Here is a 22,086-nt window from a genome sequence, read left to right as displayed (position 1 = left end):
GAACTAAACTTTCATATCACATCACCGGGTTTTCAGCCACTGAATATACAACTAGGCAGCAAATGCAAAAAGGTGACAATTTTGTGCACGTACCTGTCATAAAGCTGCTGCCTTATAGGAACATTTAAGTCATCAGCTGCTCCACCTTGAAGTATTCTTAACAAAGCATCGGTTTCCCCCAGGCCATAATTCAGCTTTGCTTCAGTGAGTTCCACTGTCAATTGGTGCTGGTTAAAGTCCAGGTATATCCCCGACATGATCTGAGCACGCTCTTGGCGCAAGCTTTCGATTTCCTTCTTCCTTTCATCCTGAACCTCTGATTTGAAGTCCACCATTCCTGTAACTCCATCTCTTGTTTGTTTTTGCTCTATCTGTCTGTGTGAACTGGTGGATGTGCTAATACAATTTATTGTTGAAAGGGGACTATAGTGTACCCCAGACCAGTTGCAGAACTTGTTGTGCAAGGGTAAGTCTTCTGGGCCTGTGCAGTTTGATGTCCTAGAATCGGACATTGGTGGCCTGTTGCAGCCAGTTGTGGAGGGAATCTCATTTAGAAGCACTTCTGTGTTGCATCCACTTGAGACTAAAGATTGGGCATCTTCAGTGGCAAATTCGATCGTCCCTTCACTCATTATGGATGTCCCGGACATGGAATTACAATCATTCATGGAATCATCTTGGCGTGGAGTTTGATCCTGTGGCATTCTATCCTTTTGTTCATGAGAGTCTATCCCATCTTCAGAAGGTAGGTTGTGCTGCACGGAAGACATACTGGAAGTTGTATGGAAGATCCTTCTAGATAGTCTCGTGGAACCATCAATGCTGTTACTAAAAATGGGAGGAACGAAAACCAATGGAGAATTATGAAGTGTTGGTGGGAAAGCAGAAGAATTTGCTTGTTTTCTTCCATCAGTGTTTGAGGGAGAGGGCAACTGGATGTTTTGAAGAACCAATTGTGATTCTCTTTCCTTGGACTGTGTTGAGTTACAAAGTGGTGCTTCTTTAGCATGACCTACTCTCATCACATTTTTTTCATGTTGCCAATTGTAATGTTCATTGCGAGCCTCTGGTGCTTCTGACTTCACAGATGATTGAGCTGAATTGGATTTAATGCCATCCTGTGGATCTGCTTCACTCTCTAGTTTAATGGAGTTTGACAAATCATGTGGTGTAAATTTACTTTGCTCATGTAACAGAACCAAAGACACGTCATTTATTTCCATCACCCGTTCATCTTCTGTTTCCATTTGCGTGAAATTGATCTTTTTTTGCTGTTTTTCATTAAACCCATACCAAGAAGCAGGCCTTTGGTTCCTTTGCCGATATACAGAATGTCCACGTGGCTCTCCACCTTGAAGGCACAGAAAGGACTTGCTACGGGACCTCTGGTTCCCTGACCCAGCTTCAAATGTTTGAATTGGGGATGATGCTCGATCCACTAGAACAGCTGGCTTTATGTGGGCACGAGTAGGTTCTTGTCCAGTTTGAAGACCTTGTGCAAAACTCGTCATTTCTCTATCTTCAGAGAGACTGGGATAATTAGATTCCACCTTTGAAAATTCCGATACAGTTTCGAAAGAGCTGATACTTGTACCTTGTGTGAGGTCGCAGTATATTGACGTCTCTGATGATGCTGCAACTGGTGAAATGCCTGGACTGAATGAAGAAACTTGTGAAGTGTTTGTTACCAGTTTCTGAGCAACTAATGACGCAGGGGTTAACGTCCTCACAGATAAATCTCCACTTTCCGTGGAAAAAGGAGAACAAAGTGATTGTCTCAAAATAGCATGATGAGTATCGAGATCCCACACAGCACTGTTCGGTTGTCGGTCCTGCAGAGTTAATGTCACATTAGAGTGTTCTTGAGACACATTAACATCTGATCCAATCACTTTTACAATTACATTAAACTCTGGAGATCTCGGAATTTCATTTATTGGATTTTCCTGGCTAACTTTGTCTATATTATGAGACAATATTTCTGTCTGAATAGCTACATCCGCTACTGTCTGGGTACAACTGTCTACTGTTCTGGTTGTTCCTGATGTAACACTCCTCTGGTTAGTCTGTGAACTGGTTTCATTTGAATGGTCAGCGTTTGGATGAATGTTACCCAATAGCTCTGTGGTGCTATGAAGAAGCTGTGAAAGATGGACAGAAAGGTTCTGAAGATTTGACCAGGGACCTTGTTGTACTGGTGTCTGCATTGGAGTTTGGGTGTAGCTTCTCTGGTGTCGACACAGCTTTTGGGTTTTCACTCTACCCAAGGTTTGGGTTTCTTGGTTGCAGGTCAGTTTCAGAGACCCATTGGAGGAAGACTTTACAGAAGGCTCTACTGGATAAAGGAGTACAATTTCATCGATTTGCGATCGAGCATTTTCAAACTCAGAATTAGAACTTGGAAATGGTAATGATTGGAAGGATGAAGCAGCCATGGATGAGTAACGGGACCTTTGATAGTTATTCCCACCAAGGTCACCAGGATATGCAGCTTCAAAGGTCTCTCCTTGGAAGTCACTTACGTTACTTAGTGTGTCAGATATTGCTCTTGTATTGACATAACAACTTAAATGTGAATTAAAGGGGGAATTTTGAACATTCAATCCATTGTCAACACTGGAACATCTCATGACACTACCAGGATAACTTTGTTTTGATTGCAAATTACACACATTGCTTGCACTTCCAAAAGAACACTGCTTCCAATTAGCTCTGCCCACTTCATTGCTTTGCTGCTGATGGACATATGGATTAATATCACTGGAAGCAAAATGCAGTGAGTCTTTCTTTTCATGGAAGCTCAATTCTACTTCAGAAAAGCACTGGTCTTTGAGTCTTTCTTCAGTAAGGTTTCTTGGATGAAATTCACCAAATGTCGCCGAGATGCAATCATCATCGCTTTGTCGCTTGACTGATTGATTATTTTGTCCTCGATTACAAGGTAAAGTGATGACTGCATTGTTAGTAGAAATCTGCGAATCTGTATTGACTGAAACCCTCTCATGTACAAACTCAGGATTAAGATTTTGTTTCTGTCCATTTCTTCTATCCATGTCTCTGTCTCCATACTCTTCCATTTGGTACGCCCCCTGTTCTCCGTATGGTGATGCTGGAACATTACTTGGATTTGATGCATCCAGAGGTTTTGTGATCAATGCTGCAGGAGGACTGTGCCCACTGGAACCTTGAATTAGTAGATCAATGTTGCGTGAAGGCAAATGGACAACTGGTACTGATCGTCTCTGCTTCAGTAATGGTGCCCTTGCCGCTTCTCCATGATGTTCTAGTTTAGTTGTAGTTGTACTCATTGGATCCTTGCACGTACAAACATGTGACTGCAACCTGTTGATACCCCTCCCACAATGTCTGGTTCGAAGCTCTTTAAGTGAAAGGAATTCAATATCAATTTCTTCATCTGAACTTGAGACCTTTGTTTTGTCTGCAATTGGCTTAGATTTAGTTCTTTTAAGTCTTTGTAGTTTTTTCTTTAGAGTATTAGTTGTATTTGTGCAAGATCTTGTATCCGGGCCATTCAGAAATTCTGAATTGGAAGAACCATGTCCTTCTGTACCCACCTCACTGATTTGGGTTACCGAAGAGCATTCCGAACAACTACTGTTACAAGAATCTGAAAGTACCGAGAGAACTGTGGTATGGCAAGTTCCATCCATTTCTGTGCTTATATGCGACTGAGAACGGAATTCTCCAATCTGTTTGCATTGTCGGACTGAATTCACAATCTGCTCATAAATGTCAGAACTCCGATCACTGCCATCTGGCAGATCACTTTCTTGACAGGATAATTTGTTGTATGTTTCAGCATTAGCACAAGTATTGTACAGGTCCTTTATTTGATATTTGGATTCATTTTTAAGTTTATGTCCTGGAGTCAACTGATTTTGAGTCTGTTGTAATTGTGCTACTGGCTGCTCTTGTACATGGATCTGATGGACAGGGGTGCAGAACCTTATGCATTGGTCACTGCGCTGAATTCCTGATTTACATTCTGATGTAGCAGCCTCAACCATTTTCTGAGTCCCAGTTTGAACACTAGCCTTGTGACTGCCCTCACGTACGTATTTAGGTAGGAAGTCAACTTCACTGGGGCACCTGGACTTACTTTCCTCCTTTATATCATCTAAGACTTCATGATTTTTATTGTGGAAATCCAATAACAGCGCGCTTCCATTGCAAACCAGCTCTTGCGTAAAAGTACGCAGTTCATTTTCCAGCAGTAACTGTGCTTCTTCACACCTTTCACAACCACTTACCTCCTTGCTCGTTGGCTCATTGCAGATTTTAGCATATCCAACTATTTCAGAAGAAGTCTCACTATCAACTGTAACAGATTCTTCTCTATGTTTTAATGGTTGTTCCGATGTTGTTACATGCATGTTTAAAGGATTCACAGTTGGATCTGAAACACCCATCCCAACAAGATCTCCGTAAACCAAACCCACTGAAGAATTTTCCTCTTCCCTTTTGCAACGCAAGGCAATTTGTTTATGGTGGTCAAACGATTTAACAAGGCTTTGTGGTTTGAACACATTTACACAGTCAACATTTGAGGGGTGGGCATCCTGGCATTTAATTTCTGCTTTTAACAGATACGAAGGTGACAGCCCAGCAATGCTTGAAGATTGCTCTTGAACAGATTGCTGAAGCTCTTTTTGAATGTGCTGGTCCTGGTCCCTTCTTGCTACAGAGTTCTTCTTTAACAGCACAGAACCTAAAGTGTTTTCCAAGGAGCTTGGCCCAGCTGATCTAGGCATGACAGCTTGCTTTGCATCATCTTCTAGTGTCCGAGTTTCAATTGTTTTTTCTTTGCGAGGATACAATTTCTGCTCATTTTGCACCTCCTTTTCTTCTAGTTTCGCTGAGACAGATTTTGATGATGTGCACCTGCATGATTCTTCATGCTGATGGGCAAATGATCTTGATGGCAATACTTCAGATTTCTCATGTGTAACCTGATTTCCATCTAACTGGGAAATATCTTGCAGAGAACCTTTAATAACTTCAGTTTGTCTTTCAACATTTAAGGCAGAAGCTGAAAAACATGTATTGTATGTATTCCGATCATGTAAAAACAAGGGTGATTGATGGTTTTTTAAAACATTGTGCTCTTGAGATAAAGTCATAGGATCTTCAGTCCCCAAATTCGCAATACTTAGATCTGAACGAATTATATTTTCTGAAGTTTTCTGCTCTTGATTAGCAACAGCCCCATCGCCAGCTTTTATGAAATAATGATCAGCAAACCTACTCTGATCCGTCTGTGGATCAGCCTGAAAATCACTCACATCAGAAATAGTGGTTGGGTCAAATGAGTACCACATCACATGTCGACCTATCACCTCCTTTAAAATTACATCCTGACTTGGCAATGTATTAACAGATCTCCTTGCTGCCGAACATTCTTCCGTCTTGCTTATTGTACTGTTAATTTGGCAGTCGCCAACACTGGTCTTTTCTTCATTCGTTTCCTGAAGATTGTCTTGAAAGGTGAAAGAGGACTCGGGCGGCCCCACTCCACCACTCCTACTTTCCCATTCAATTGTATCCCTTCTTGATTTTGAGGTACTGGTGTCTTGGATGGTTGCTGCTGGCTTTGAAATTGACAGCATCTTTTCATGTGACATATTTTGGTCATTGTTCTGCAATAAAAGAGTGTCCTTTGAACACGTGGCTTTGTCAGTAATAGACTTGCTTTCAGCTAACTGTTGCTGTGCAATATTTTCACAAGACAATTGATGGTCTAGTCCCCTCTTCACATGAAAATTCTCATCATTATTACAGGAGATCAAATTACTTTCCACAGAATCAGCCATTGTGTTATTCCTTCGAGGACCTTGCAACATTTTTAAATCCACGATTGCATGATTTTCTAATCTTCTTGCTTGTGCACATTCCTGATTTGCCCGCAGTTGCTGACTGTTTAATGAATGCTCACCCATATCACAGAGTGAAACTGTTAAACAGCTTTCATGCCCACCAGGAAGCATTCCAAACGTCTCTGTCTCTTGAAGTGCCTCACACACTGGGCTTTCTATCACAGGCAGCATTTTCCCCTGTAATACCTTTTGCTCTTCGTTGTTAGTGATACTCACTGCTGATTTTATACATTTGGAAATCTTTGGGCAGGACTGCTCATTTATCTCACTCCCCATTTCATCTACTATTGCCAGCGTAATGACATCAACCTGCAGTGTATCCTGTGTACATCTGTTTGCAAAAATTTGTCTTTCATGTGCCGTACATGTGGAAATATGAAAGCTGTCTGCTCCCTGGTCATTGCACTTGCACCTTCTACTGACCATGTGAGTATTTTTGACAGTGTCTCGGTGTTCAGTTTCAGCTCTGCTGAATCTTACCATTTTTTCTTCACACATGTCACACTGCTCATTTCGCATTGGAGATTCTTTTGAATTTGTGCCTATTTTGATATTTTTAGTATCTTCAACAGATCTTGGAGGCAACAATGGATGAGGCTGACTTTGCTTGGATCTGTTGTTAGTGTCCAATTGTGGTATTGATCCTTCCACTCGTGGACAGGTAGCCATTTTGATTTCTTGAGGATCATTGTAAATTAACAGAGATCTGCCATTTTGTTGAGTGTTATTTCTAGTTTTCATTGAAAGTTTGCTTTTAGCTGAGCCTTTGCCACTTTCAGAATTTTTAGTCTTTGTCTCTGTAATTTCAGTGATCATATTGGTAACACCTTTGGGTACACTGGCAGTTTCAGTCATCGCCTTTTGATCTGGAATACAGTCAACCACCACGAAGGGCGATTGATTATCTGTAGTTTCTGTTACATAATTTATGCCAGGGATATTCCAATCATTAGTCCTGCCCTCAAATCCAACAATTAGGTTATTCTCTTGAATGAACTCTCTGGCATCTCCTTCCTGGTTCAATTCCATACATAATCTTCGCACATCCTGAATGTTATCTGGCAGCATTTCACTCCTCTCAGTTGGACATATTAGGAAATCAGTTCCCATTTGAATGTCACAATCATACTTTGACTGTCTTTGGTTTGAGACGGTTTCAGTGCTGCATTCAGTTTCTAGATGGTTCTCGCTTTCCATCACAACACTCTGAGCCACCATAAAGGCCTCTTGCTTGGTGTGCCCTAGCGCACTTCTTGCATGACTTGCATCATAAGAAGCATTGATCATGCACTGAGATGCCACACTTGATGTGTCCACTGTGCTACAAGCTTCTGCGCAAGTCCAATCACTCAACTGAGAGCTCTCCTTGGCAGCTCCACCAACTGCGTCCTCATTTGTGGTAATACATTTTCTTGTGCAAATTTGCTCTAAGCAATATTTAGAAGAGCTGAAGCCCCCAGACAACCCGTCTCCTTTCACGTCTGTTGCCTTTTGAAATGCTCTTTCTTCACCGTTATCATTCTCATTCAATTTTACAAAACCCTCATTATGAAAGAATGTTACTTCATCAGGTTTGTTTCCACTTTTCTGTAAAGTAGAAAGTACACAGACTTGAGAGTCTTCTGCTATGTTGGTACTGTCTGTTCTGGTATTGTCACCCATTTCTGCCACACTTGATCTTCTGGTTATCAGACACATAGTTTGAAAATAATTGTCAGATGTTGCAGAATTTTTGCCAGCTTTCTCTGCTGTGTCACTCCCAGCACTGTTCTCCTTTGACTTGCTCTGTTCTTGAAAGTCACATACCACTCCAACTCTCTGATTTAACTTTGCAGAAATAATTCTCTTCTGATAATCTTCAGCATCCCTATCAAGCAATTCGTCTTCTGCACCGCCATCTCTCTGAATAATATGTTTGCAAATTTCTGCAGAATTAATTTGCTTTTCACCATTGGCTTCCTCTTCTTCAGATTCCCCAGGAGATCCAGTGCCTGCCGTTGTTACTGAAGCTTCAATCGGTAAATTGTGACCAAAATAAGGTAAGTTTCCTTGGACCATCATGTTACTTTTGCTTCGTTTTGTTGCATTAACATGACCATCAATTTCTTCAGTATCTTTATACTCACTTGCAAATCTTTCTTCTCTTCTGCTGTTTGCTTCAATAAACTGAACTGTTAATAAGTCAATGCCCACATTATTTTGGTTAGCATCTGTTTCTTTATAGTCATTGGTAGATTGGATAACCTCAGTTTTCAATCGATTCCTATTTGTCTGTAGATTTTCTGTTTCCAGTTGGCATACCACATTCTCCATAATAGGGATTCTTTCCATGTTGGGTCTACATGATATTTCTGATTCTTCTTCAACTAGTCTGTTAATATTTTCAGGCTTTTTGGTAAGAGGCTGTGGCAGGCGACCCCTTGAAATAGATTCAACAGGAAAGTTGAGTTTGTTTGGAAGTATACTGTAGGCTCTATTCAATTTTGCTGCCATATTGTAATCTAGATTAAATACATCCCAAAACCTGCTTTCAACTGCACTTGTTTTAGGTTCTTCAATAACAGAGTTGGGAGCACTTTGCCCAGAAGCAGGTAAATTTAATACAGTGTTTCTTTCCGCAAGAATATTGTTATTATGCTGTTGATCATGTGAGTCACCATTAAGTGGGATGCTTTTATAGTTCAAGCAGTCAACATCAGGGTTGTCTGATGTTTTGCTCATCTGTTTCTCATTAATTCTGCCTTTTGATACACAGTCTTCCTTTTTGTTTGATGCAGTGCCACTCACAATACTTTGTTCTTGTGAAAAAGAACTGCCAGCTGTCACCTGGAAATCTTCAGAACAAACCATACTCGTCCCCATGTGTAAATGCTCATCATCATCATCAGGAGTCTTGAGCTCACTGACCTTGGTTTCAGAATCCACTGGGTTAGTCACAGCCTGTAACAGAATTTCTGTTGAAGTATACTTGCTGTCATTCCTCAAGAGACGCAAATGGTTCTTTGCTTTCTGTAGATCATCATTTAGTACAGAACTGGACATCAGATCCCAATCGTCTTTTCCTTTGATTACGGCACATCTTGTGTCTCGACTTCCCTGCATTATAATGGGTTTTACAGTTTGTCTGTCTCTATCGGGTACTAAAGATGGTTGTTCTGTTTGACTATTTCCATCCTTCAGCAAGGTTGAGTTAACAATATCTGGATCCATATCTTGCACTGTACTAAGTTCCAAAAAAGGTTTGCTCTCGTCCCAGATTAAAGAGGGTGTCAGAATCCTTCTCTCAATGAGTAAGTTATTGTCTACTGTGCTATTCTTTTCCACATATACCTCACCTTCCACCACCACCTTGGGTTCTAGTACCTGTTTCAATGGTTTAGCAGCTAATCCATAAAGGCTACTGGAATTACAAACAGCTGCAGGAGAAGAATTGGAGGAGGTCTGGGATTCTGTCATATCATTAGATTGACTAAGGCAAGATAATTGTTCTGATTGTAGAATAAATTGTTTGTTGCTAGAAATAGAATTGAGCTTGGCTGTATTCACTCTTGAAGCACTGCCATGGATATATCTTCTGAGATCCCCATCGCCCAGGAGACTGCATTGAGACCATGTGCAGGTTTTCTCTGTTCCTGTGTTCTCTTGTTGTTTTTGCTGAGTTATCGCCATTTCAAAACCAACGTTCTGCACAGAAACAATTGTATCTGTACCAGATGTTGTAAGCTTCAAGTAAGTGTTGGGCATAGAATGCTCTCCAAGTTCTTTAGATTCCATTAATGAACAAGATTGCTGTGCAGAAAGTATTCTATCTCGTACAATAGATATTCCTATTGGTATCTTTGTTGCTGGTGCATGCATAGTTTCTTCCTCCGAACCGCCAAGCACTTCAGTAACATGAGTCATGCTACGATCAGTACGACTCGGATCTTGCATCATTACTCCACAAGTTCTGGATGTACAGTTGAGAGGTTCCTTTGTTTGGGCTGAACCCTTTTCTTTATCTAATTTGCCACCTTTGTTCTCAGTGCACGGAGTGTTGTTTTCTTTGAGAGTAACAAATGCAGGAGTCTCATGAAAATTCTGGGTTGCATCATGAGGCTGGGTATTGTGTGCTGGATCAAAATTAAACAAAGGGTGGACCCAATTCTTTTCTGGTCCTTCAGTTAGTTTAGCCTCCACATCCCTACACATATCATTTTGCCCTAATGAGATTGCCATAACAGGAGACCCACAGGACGACCAAGCATCTGTCATGATCAGAGAGTCCATATCATTTTCATTATGCTCCAGATTTTCCAAATGTTTGCTTTTCCCTATCTCGGTTGCCCTCAACTCTGTGTCACTGCTCAAATAAAAATGCTGTCTTTTTAATTTCAGAGCTCCAGCACCCTCCTTTTTATCAATTAGTACTTCAGGAACATGGTCGGTTTTGTTTCCATCACCTTCAGTCCAAGGTAGATTCCAGTACACTTCAGCGGGCATTTCATCTGATGCTGTTGACTCAGCCGAATCCATTCTGAAAATATCACTTCCCCCTTCCACATCAGCTAAACTGTCCAGAGAAATACTTCTCCCTCTGTTTGCAAGTTTGCGCATGGTTATCTTATTATAAGAAAAGCAAACATGGGCATCACCTTCATTAGCATTCACTGTGCCAGCTGGTTTGGGCTCCTTGTCCACCAGTGAATCTTGGGACATCTGACTGTCATCACTTTCGCTACAATCATCATACCACTCGCATTGTTGACCCTCCAACTCTTCCTCCTGTAACTGCTCTTTTAAAGCACTTGCATATGCAGAAGAGAGAGAATCCACAGAATTCAAGCTTTCACCGCCTGATAGTCCCTCCCCTCCAAACCAGGCCCTTAGTGAATCATTAGCAACCGTGGTGCTGGCATTTAGTACTTTGTCACTGTGCCACTTCCGTGTCTTGCCAGGGTGAGGTGCTGGTTCCCAAAGTACACTAAGATTCACCATTGAGGAAGTGCTCTTGATGGGAAGCTGGCCCTGGCTTGGGGAAGACATTCGAGTGGCATTCTCCTTGCAGATCCTTTTGGCTCTGCTCAGTCGTCCACATGGTGGCTTTTTACAAATGCCGGAAGGTGATAACTTATTGCTAGCATTCATGAACAAACATTTCCATGCTAAATCTTGCTTCATGTCTTCATTAGTTACTTTAAGTAGCTTTTTGGTGTTAGTTTGGAATTCTAATGAACTTGCCATCAAATCTGATTTAAGTGTCCTAGTCACGGACAGCAAACAGCCCGATGAGTTTTTATTTTCAGGCATATCACTGATTAGTTGTTGGACTTCTGGCTGTAGGCTGCTTGCAGCATCATCCATTTTTGGTTGCTCTTTGCTAGTGGAATGACTGCCCTCAGTTGATTGTTTCAAGGCATGGGTCTCTGAGACTTTCTCGTGCTCTACAGCCTTTTGTTTCTTATGTAATTGTCCCCATGTGGGTGAAACAATCTCGCTCCCTGGCTTTCTTGTATTGGGCAATCCCACTTGTTGCAGAGATCCCACTGAGCGAGACCTGTGTGTTGAATTTTGCTTCCTTATTGTTTGAGGCGAGGTAGCGGAGTTTTTTCTTTTCAGGAAATTACTGTAAAAAAAAGTATTGGAAGCATTAAATGCAATTACATTATCGGAAAGTCATACCTCAAAAAAATACATTTAATTTCAGCATCATTTCTGATAGAGTACCCAATTTTTTTTTCCATAGTTAAGGGGGCAATTTAGCGTGGCCAATGCACCTACGCTGCACATCTTTTTGGATTGTGGGGGTGAGACCCATGCAGACACGAGGAGAATGTGCAAACGCCACATGGACAATGACCCAGGATCAGGGTTAAAACCGGGTCCTGGCGCAGTGAGGCAGCAGTGCTAACCACTACACTGCTGCCCAAACCAATTCTAATTACTTTTATGATTCAGTCTATTCATAGCTGCATTGCTATTAGTTTTTAACGCAGGTTCTGAGACCTAAACTGCCTCCTAGCATTTATATTGGTGTCAGCAGTGGTTCAGTGTGGGGTCCAGTTTCATTTGAGTCAGAAGCATGTAGGTTCAAGTCCCACTCCAGATACCTGAGCACACATTTCAAGCTGGCACTCCAGTGCAGTACGGAGTGTGTGCCAGCACTTCCAATCAAAGCTCCATTTGCCCTTCAGGTGGATGTGAAAGATCCCACAATTTTATTTTGAAGAGCTGGGAAGTTTTCTCCAGCACCCACGCCAATATTTATCAGCTATTGCCTGCTCATTATCTCATTGCTGTTTGTGGGAATTGGTTGCTGTGCCTCTTACATTACAACAGTGGCGACACTTCAAAAATACTTCTTCAGCTGTAGAGCACTTGAGAGATTCCACAAGATCGCAAAAAGTTCTCTCAAAATGGATGTCTGTCTTACATTGCGAAATCAGTTACTCCTAACCTAACTTGTAATTATAACCATTTTTCTGGACAATGACCTACAGAAAATAGTTTCAAAAAGATACAAAATATGAAAACATTGGCTACGCCCAATTCTGGACAGCACACTTCAGGAAGGATGTGAAGGTACTCGATGGGTTGCAGAGAAGATTCACGAGAATGGTTCAAAGGATGAACCATCTTCAGTCATGAAGATAGATTGGAGAAGTTTGGATTGCTGTCCTTGGAGAAGAGAAGACTGAAAGGAGATTTGATAGGAATATTCAAAATCATGAGGGGCGGGATTCTCCAATCCCGTGGCAGAGTGTCCACGCCGTCGTAAACGCCTCTGCGTTATACGACGGCATGAATGGGCCGCTCCCAGTACTAATTCTGGCCCCTATAGGGGGCCAGCACGGCGCTGGAGCGGTTCCCGCCGCTCCAACTGCCGATCCCGACGCAAACTGTGCACCGCATTCACACATTTGCAGTTGCTCCGGCACCAACGTGCTCATGCGCAGTGGCCTCCTTCAACGCGCCGGCGCAACATTAACTACAGGGGCCAGCGCATAGGAAAAGAGGCCCCCAGCCACAGAGGCCGGCCCGCTGATCGGTGGGCCCCGATCACGGGCCAGGCCACATCGGAGGCCCCCCTCGGGGACGGACCCCCCCTCCCCCAGGCCGCCACCCAACCCTGCCAAGATCCCGCCAGCCCAGAGCAGGTTAGAACGGCACCGGCGGGACTTGGCTCTTTTCGTACCATCCGGGCCGGAGAATCGGCGGGCTGGCCGCTTAGAGCGGTCCGCAACTGGCGCCGCGCCAGCCAAGCTGGCGCCATTGGCATCGATTCTCCACACGGCGCCATGGCCCGTTCCTGGGGATTTTCCGGCCCGGCACAGGGCTGGGAGAATCCCGCCCGAGATGTCTAGACAGAATAGATAGGGAGAAATTGTTCCCATTAGAAGGTTCAAGAACCATGAGCGCACAGATTTACGGCAATTGGCAAAAGAAGCAATGGGATACTCGGCATTCAACAATGACACTAAATGATCCCAAATACCTCAATAAGATTCCCTCAGCCTTCTCTCATTTAGTCTAAATATTCAGCTTCTGTCATTTCTCACAATTTTTCAGGGGTCTGAAGTCAGGTGTAAAGAATAAATTAACTGCGAGGCTTAGTCTCATCCAATTTAAGGTGCTGCACCGGGCCCACATGTCCGGGACTAGGATGAGTAGGTTCTTTGGGTGTGAGGTTAGGTGCACCAGATGTTCGGGGAGTCCAGCGAACCACGCCCATATGTTCTGGGCATGCCCAGCACTGGAAGAATTCTGGAAGGGGGTGGCGGGGACGGTGTCGAGGGTGGTCGGATCCAGGGTCAAACCAGGGTGGAGACTCGCGATTTTTGGAGTTGCGGAAGAGCCGGGAGTGCAGGAGGCAAAAGAGGCCGGTGTCCTGGCCTTTGCGTCCCTAGTAGCCCGTCGAAGGATTCTGCTACAGTGGAAGGATGCAAGGCCCCCACGTGTGGAGACCTGGATCAGTGACATGGCGGGATTTATAAAACTGGAAAGGGTCAAATTTGCCGAGAGGATCAATACAAGGGTTCTATAAACGATGGCAGCCTTTTCTGGACTTCCTGGCGCAAAGATAGGTATCTTGGTCAATAGCAGCAGCAACCCGGGGGGGGTGGGGGTTCCTTGTTGTAGTTTCTATTCTGTAACTTTATATTGTGTTAATTTGCGTTGTTGTTAAAATGCTGTGTTGTGCATGGGGGTGGGGTGAATGTTTATGATTGTTAATATTATTGTTATTTTTGGTATTTTACTAGGGTGCGTTATTATATAAATTCAAAATTTTTCAATAAAAATTATTTTTTAAAAAAAAGAAGAAATTAACACGTACAAACCATGCTTGCTCCAAAGTTCAGTGACCTCATTCACTCCACAGCTGAGCCACTAACCCACACTCTACCACTAGGAACCAGTTTACCAAAATTACAGCCAACAGGGTCTTCCTGAAGGATCTTTGTTGGGGCATATTCATTAATGATTAGGTGATGGAATAGAAAGCCACATTTCCAAATTTTCCAATGACACAAAGGGAGGCGGCAGTGTAGACGGTTGGGTACAATTGTAATGAGATATTTATAGATTAAGTGAAAGGGTAAAAAAATGTGGCAAAAGGACTTTGAACCTAAAAAGGGCAGAACCTCAAATGATGAAAAGTTAGAAATAGTGGGAATCCATAGAGACCTGGGGGCTTAGATCCACAGATTATGAAAATGTCATTAACAGGTTCCGAAAACAGTTTAAAAAAAAGCTGATAACATTTACATCTAGAGGGCTAGAATACAAGGAGGTAGAGGTTATGATTCAGCTATACAAGGAACTGTAGAGCACACCTAGAGTGCTGAGAGCAGTTCTGGCCCCCACAATACTGTCGTGGAGCACCAGCATAGCTCCTGTGCTGAAGTCTCTGGAGTGGGGCTTGAACCTACAACCTTGTAACAGAGGCAAGCCTGCTACCACCAATCTACCACTGGTCTCCCTTTCAAATTGCCGATCTATTCTGTACTTCGTGTTTTTGATTTGTCAAATTTGTTTTAATGAGTAAGAAGATATGTATTTTATTCCAAAGCATAAAAGGGCAGTCCCAGTTAAATATTTAGCAACAATCATGAGCCACAAACAAACCCATTTCTGTGTAACATGAGCATACCTGTAAACTGGGGCATACTGTGGATGCAGCCGTGATACCAGGTCATTTGAATCAGAATGCCTCCTAGTTAGTAAAGGAACAGATGGTGAATGCTTTTTTGCTGGTAATGTGTACGGAGGAAATGATTTGTTCCATTTGGTCAGTTGTGGATTTGGACTGGCTTGTGATGTGCTTGTTTTGTCCATGATTGGTGGTTCGAGTTGATCTTTGCTGAGTAAACTTGCAGCCTCCAAGTGTTGCAGGTTGGTTTTTGCTTCCAAAAGCTTGTGCTTCCCGGCAATTCTCTCCAGCTGGTACTTGACTCTTTTCTTGCTGATATTTCGCTCAGCCTTCCTCAGTGAGTGTTTCTGCAGCAGTTCCAACTGCACCAGTCGCTTCCTGTCCTGCTCGATCGAAGAAATTTCCTCAGTTTGCGGTGTGATTTGTACCCCGCACTCAGTGAACGATGCAGTGTCTGTCTGTATACCCAGTTCTCGACGGTGCTGCTCCAGGGACACTAAACGCTTCTCTTCACTCACTAGACATTGTTGGTCTGAGAATAAAAGGAAGAGACAGTTGTTAACACGGCAATAACAAGATGCTGCAGATGCAGATAAAGAATGGGACACTTCACCAATTTATATCAGGCTCAGTACCATTAGGAGCCAAATATAAATTTCACTGATACTGGGCTTGTTTGCAAGGCTTTGGAAATCCAGCAATGAAACAGGCAGGAGTTGTGGGTTTCAGAAGGTGACTGCCTTTCAGAGTACTCCTTGTGGGGGAATTATTTTGCCAAACCCTCAAGGGAGCCTTTGGCTTTCTTTCTGTCAATTGCGCTTTTTTCTGACCCTCCTGTGATCTTCTCCATAATCACACCACCCCTCCCACCCCCCATACCATCCCTGATCTCTGCTTCCCGTGCTGGGGTCCTGCTGTGGGTTCTTGTTGCTTGTATTCCCACATGCAGCTGGCCAACCCATTAATCTGACCAGCTGCAGGGTGGGAAGCAGAAAAAAGAATGACAGTTTCTATTATGGGAAGTACAATAGTCGTAAATTCTGCCGGACCTTTCTGGATTTTCCCTGCACTTTTGTCCTTTCCATACCTCCACACAAGGTTGATTTAACAGTTAATAAGTAGTAGAGCCAAGGCAAAGTGGGGCAGGGGAAGAACAAAAAGGAAGGTCGGTAATAGAGTGGAGGGAACATATATATGAACAGACTAATGAGGCTGATCAGATTGTGGCCTCAACGGTACTTTCCCAGCTATCCCGATGGTTTAACCCCATGGTTAAGAATCTATCTGCACTTCTGGTGGCGGCCATGAGCTGAACGGCTGCATGAAAGGTGGCCCACATCTAAGAACTTCGACCCTGGTGCTTTAGCCCCAAGAAACGGGCACCAAAAGTACTGATAATCTCCCTAATCCCTCATCAACCGCACTGCCAAGCAAGATGGGAAAGGATCAGTGGCACAGCCGAAAAGCTAGTGAAGACGAGGGGAGGGAAACCTCCAGCGCAGACCCAGGAGCTGACAGGCTTCACTACCTCCGAGCTCCAGAGACATAGGGAAGAGATGAGAAAAGACCTCCTGACAGCCGTCAAGGCACACTGGAGGCCACATGGGCACGCACGAGAGAGACAATGAACAACATAGGGCTAAAGGCCCAGGTAAAGATAACACGGGACCTCAAAAAAGCTGCCACGGACCAATGGGACTGGATCGTGGCACTGAGGCCCAGGTGGCGAGGCTGGCTAAGACACAGAGAGGATTGAAGGATAAAGTTGACAACCGAGAGAACCGATCGCGTTAGGAAAACCTGAGAATGATGGGGCTCTGGAGGGAACAGAGGGAGAAACCCCACAGAATACACAGCAGCGATGTTCGGGAAGCTGTTGGCGAGGAGGGCCACACCAATCTCCAGGAGGTAGTCGGCGCCCACAGGTAGTTTTGGCTGCAGCCCAGGACATGGCAATCTTCACGGGCAATAATCGTGAGGCTACACAAGTACCAGGACAAAGAGCGGATACTGAGGTGGGCGGAGACATTCCATCCACTTGTACCGGGACATTGGTGCTGACCTGGTCAAGCGCCGGGCAGAATTCAATGGTGCCAAATCCACGCTGTACAAAAGTGGGGTGAGGTTTGGCATGCTCTACCCTGCCAAGCTATGCATCACGCACCAAAGTAAAGAACACTACTTTGACGCCCCAGAGGAGGACAGCAGAGTTATCCAGAAAAATGGACTTGGAACCAACGATAGAGGCCAATAGCCAGAATGCAGGCTGCAAGAAGCCGAGAGCGGCAGGGGCGAACCAGGCAGATGCGCAGGGGGGGGTGGGTGAAGGAAGGAGACAGGGTTTCAATGGGGGAATCCGACTGTTAGGGGAGTCACTACACTAGTGAGCAGGCTGGTGTACAGAAGTACAACGAAGGAGGAGGCCACGGTGTGCCTCCCGGGAAAACTTTAACTGCATACAGGATCCGACAGTGGACAGATCCAACCCCAGGACAGGAACCGTATCAGGGATGGCATGAGAATTGAGCGCCTTTATGGAGCAGATGGGTGGGTAGACCAATGGAGTTTCAATCACCCAAGAAAAAAATAATTCTCCGTCTTCTCCCACGTGAACAAGGCCTACCACGTATAGACATTTTGGTCATGGGGAAAAGAGTGCTTCTGGGGGTAACAAAAGCAGAATACTCCACAATTGTAATCTCCGACCACACACATGGACGTGAGGTTGGGCCCCTCCTACTCCTACTCCCCCCCCCCCCCCCCCGCATGGAGGCTGGATGCAGCTCTCCAAGCCGGTAAGGAATTCCTATAATTTACAGTGCAGAAGGAGGCCATTCATCCCATAGAATCTGCACCGGCCTTTGGAAAGAGTATCCTATTTAGGCCCATGCCTCCACCCTATCCCCGTACCCAACCTAACCTTTTGGACACTAAAGGGCAATTTATCCACCTAACCTGCACATCTTTGGACTGTGGGGGAAACCCAGGCAGACACGGGAAGAAAGTGCAAACTTCACGCAGTACTCGAGGCTGGAATTGAACCCGGGACCCTGGAGCACTAAGGCAACAGTACTAGCCATTGTGTCACCCTGCCGCTCTAATTCTGTACAAAGATATCCCAAGCCATTGACAGTTATGTAACCTGCAACCAGAATGGGGAGATCTCACCCTTCACGTTCTGGGAGGCACTGAAGGCAGTGATCAGGGCAACATCATAGCTTATATGGTCTTTAGGAACAGAAAGAAAGGGCAAAATAGCAGCGGCTGATCGACAGCGGAACTGCTGGTAGCAGACCCCGCCCCCCCGGAGGAGGACTCTGTGATGGAACAATTCCTCAACAATTGGATACACCAGTGTGCAGGAGGACCGGAAACAAGAGCTGGAAGCACTGCTAGTGCTGGGCAAAATCGTGGAGTGCATTAATTCCATGCAATCAGGGAAAGCGGCAGGACTGGACAGATTCAGATAGACGTTTACAGAGAATTTGCAGCAGTGCTGGCCCCACTTGCAGGAGTTGTTCAACGTCTCACTGTCAAAGGGGGCCCTGCCGCCCACACAGGCCTCGATCTCACTGATCCTCAAAAAGGACAAAGACCCATCTCCCTCTTAAACTAAATTCTAATGATAGGATTTACCCTGCAGTTTGAGGGAGAGAAGCTGCAATCAGATGTTACGGTATTACAATTAAATAAGGGTAACTACAAAGACATAAGGGAGGGGCTGGCCAGAGTTGATTGGAGAAGGAGCCTATCAGGGAAGACAGTGGAACAGCAATGGCAGGAGTTTTTGGGGGTTATTAGGGAGGCACAACAGAAATTCATCCCAAGGAGGAAGAAACATGCTGAGGGGAGGACAAGGCATCCATGGCTGACGTGGGATGTCAAGGACAGCATAAAGGCTAAAGAAAAAGCATACAAAGTGGCGAGGATTAGTGGGAAACCAGAGGATTGGGAAGCCTTTAAAAGCGAGCAAAGGACAACCAAAAAAGCAATAAGGGGGGAGAAGATGAAGTATGAGTGCAAGCTAGCTAGTAATATAAAAGAAGTAGGAAGAGATGTTTTTAATATATAAAAAGTGAGAGAGGCAAAAATAAACATTGGACCACTAGAAAATGTGGCTGGAGAAGTAATAATAGGAAGCAAAGAAATGGCAGATGAACTCAATAGTTACTTTGCATCAGTCTTCATGGTGGAAGACACCAGTGGGATGCCAGAGCTCCAGGAGAATCGGGGGACAGAGGTGAGTGCAGTGACCATTACTAAGGAGAAGGTTCTGGGGAACTGAAAGGTCTGAAGGTGGATAAGTCACCTGGACCAGATCCTAAAAGAGATGGCTGAGGAAATTGTGGAGGCATTGGTGGTGATCTTTCAGGAATCACTGGAGACAGGAAGGGTCCCAGAGGACTGGAAGGTGGCTAGTGTAATACTGTTTAAGAAGGAAGGGAGGCAGAAGATGGGAAATTATAGGCCGGTTAGCCTGACTTCGGTCATTGATAAGATTTTAGAGTTTGTTATTAAAGATGAGATCGCGAAGTTCTTGGAAGTGCATGATAAAATAGGACTGAGTCAGCACGGCTTTGTCAAAGGAGGTCGTGTCTGACAAATCTGTTAGAGTTCATAGAATTTCATAGAATTTACAGTGCAGAAGGAGGCCATTCGGCCCATCGAGTCTGCACTGGCTCTTGGAAAGAGCACCTCCACCCTATTAGAACATAGAACATAGAACAGTACAGCACAGAACAGGCCCTTCGGCCCTCGATGTTGTGCCGAGCAATGATCACCCTACTCAAACCCACGTATTCACCCTATACCCGTAACCCAACAACCCCCCCTTAACCTTACTTTTTAGGACACTGCGGGCAATTTAGCATGGCCAATCCACCTAACCCGCACATCTTTGGACTGTGGGAGGAAACCGGAGCACCCGGAGGAAACCCACGCACACACGGGGAGGACGTGCAGACTCCACACAGACAGTGACCCAGCCGGGAATTGAACCTGGGACCCTGGAGCTGTGAAGCATTTATGCTAACTACCATGCTACCGTGCTGCCTACCCGTGCTATCCCCATGACCCAGTAACCCCACCTAACACTAAGGGCAATTTGGACCCTAAGGGCAATTTATCACAGCCAATCCACCTAACCTGTACATCTTTGGACTGTGGGAGGAAACCGGAGCACCCGGAGGAAACCCACGCACACACGGGAAGAATGTGCAGACCCCACACAGACAGTGACCCAAGCCGGGATTCGAACCTGGAGCTGTGAAGCATTTGTGCTATCCACAACGCTACCGTGCTGTTCGTTGTGGTAACAAGGAAGTTAGACAAATGAGAACCAGTGGATGTGATTTATTTAGATTTCCAGAAGGCCTTTGACAAGGTGCCGCATTGGAGACTATTAAATAAGTTAAGAACTCATGGTGTTCAGGGTAAGATCCTGGCATGGATAGAGGATTGGCTGACTGGCAGAAGGCAGAGAGTGGGGATAAAGGGGTCTTTTTCAGGATGGCAGCTGGTGACTAGTGGTGTGCCTCAGGGGTTGCTGGGACCACAACTTTTTACAATATACATTAATGATCTGGGAGAAGGTACTGAAGGCACTATTGCTAAGTTTGCAGACGATACAAAGATCTGTAGAGGGACAGGTAGTATTGAGGAAGCTAGGGGGCTGCAGAAGGACTTGGACAAGCTCAGAGAGTGGGCAATGAAGTGGCAAATGAAATACAATGTGGAAAAGTGTGAGGTCATGCACTTTGGAAGGAGGTATTTCGGCATAGACTATTTTCTAAGTGAGCAAATGCTTCAGAAAGCAGAAGCACAAAGATACTTGGGAGTCCTTGTTCACGGTTCTCTTAAGGTTAATGTGCAGGTTCAGTCAGCAGTTAAAAAGGTAAGTGCAATGTTAGCATTCATGTCAAGAGGGCAAGAATACAAGACCAGGGATGTACTTCTGAGGCTGTATAAGGCTCTGGGAAGACCCCATTTGGAGTATTGTGAACAGTTTTGGGCCCTGTATCTAAGGAAGGATGTGCTGGCCTTGGAAAGAGTCCAGAGGAGGTTCACAAGAATGATCCCTTGAATGAAGAACTTGTCGTATGAGGAATGTTTGAGGACTCTGGGTTTGTACTCGTTGGGAGTTTAGAAGGATGAGAGGGGATCTTATTGAAACTTACAAGATACTGCGAGGCCTGGATAGAGTCGACGTGGAGAGGATGTTTCCACTTGTAGGAAAAACTAGAACCAGAGGACACCATCTCAGACTAAAGGGATGATCCTTTAAAACAGAGATGAGTAGGAATTTCTTCAGCCAGAGGATGGTGAATCTGTGGAACTCTTTGCCGCAGAAGGCTGTGGAGGCCAATTCACTGAGTGTCTTTAAGACAGAGATAGATAGGTTCTTGATTAATAAGGGGATCAGGGGTTATGGGGAGAAGGCAGGAGAATGGGGATAAAATATCAGCCATGATTGAATGGCAGAGCAGACTCGATGGGCCGAGTGGCCTAATTCTGTTCCTATGTCTTATGGTCCTAAACGCTGATGCAGTCCTAACGAAAGCACTGGCGAGGCGCCTAGAGAGCTGCCTGCCAGAAGTGGTTTGTTACGGGCAGACAACTAATAGCAAATATCAGACACCTGCTGAATGTAATAAAGACCCCATCCGGGGAGAGAATGCCAGAGGTAATCATTTCTCTGGATACTGAGAAAGCCTTTCATCAAATAGAATGGAGGTAACTCATGAAGGTGCTTGAACGGTTTGGAGCAGGGTTATCTGCGTGGATGAAGATCCTGTACAGAACTCCCAGTGCAAACATACGGAAGAACGCCACCAGGTCCGAATACTTTCGGCTGCACTTGGGAATGAGGCAGGGGTGCCGGTTATCCCCACTCCTGTTCACACTGGTAATCGAATCACTGGCCATCACCCTGAGATCGGCAGAGTGGTGAACTGGCATTTGGAGACAGGGCCTCGGGGCCTCACGGTAGCATGGTGGTTAGCATCAATGCTTCACAGCTCCAGGGTCCCAGGTTCGATTCCCGGCTGGGTCACTGTCTGTGTG

General features: G+C 44.7%; 1 protein-coding gene across 2 annotated transcripts in view; it reads right to left on the bottom strand.

Moving 5' to 3' along the window:
- Nucleotides 1-22,086, bottom strand: part of stard9 (StAR-related lipid transfer (START) domain containing 9) — a 391,160-nt gene that overhangs the window by 28,854 nt on the left and 340,220 nt on the right. For both annotated transcript variants that reach the window (XM_038782026.1, XM_038782033.1), the window contains exons 23-24: nt 15,025-15,556; nt 94-11,499 (exon numbers count right to left, since the gene is read on the bottom strand). In XM_038782026.1, the coding sequence (XP_038637954.1) occupies nt 94-11,499; nt 15,025-15,556 (11,938 nt within the window). The remainder of the gene's footprint in view (nt 1-93; nt 11,500-15,024; nt 15,557-22,086) is intronic.

Source organism: Scyliorhinus canicula, chromosome 2 (genome assembly GCF_902713615.1).
Source record: "Scyliorhinus canicula chromosome 2, sScyCan1.1, whole genome shotgun sequence".
Lineage (NCBI taxonomy): Eukaryota > Metazoa > Chordata > Chondrichthyes > Carcharhiniformes > Scyliorhinidae > Scyliorhinus > Scyliorhinus canicula.
Note: the sequence above shows the minus strand (reverse complement) of the source record. Positions and strands in the feature narration are given on the sequence as shown.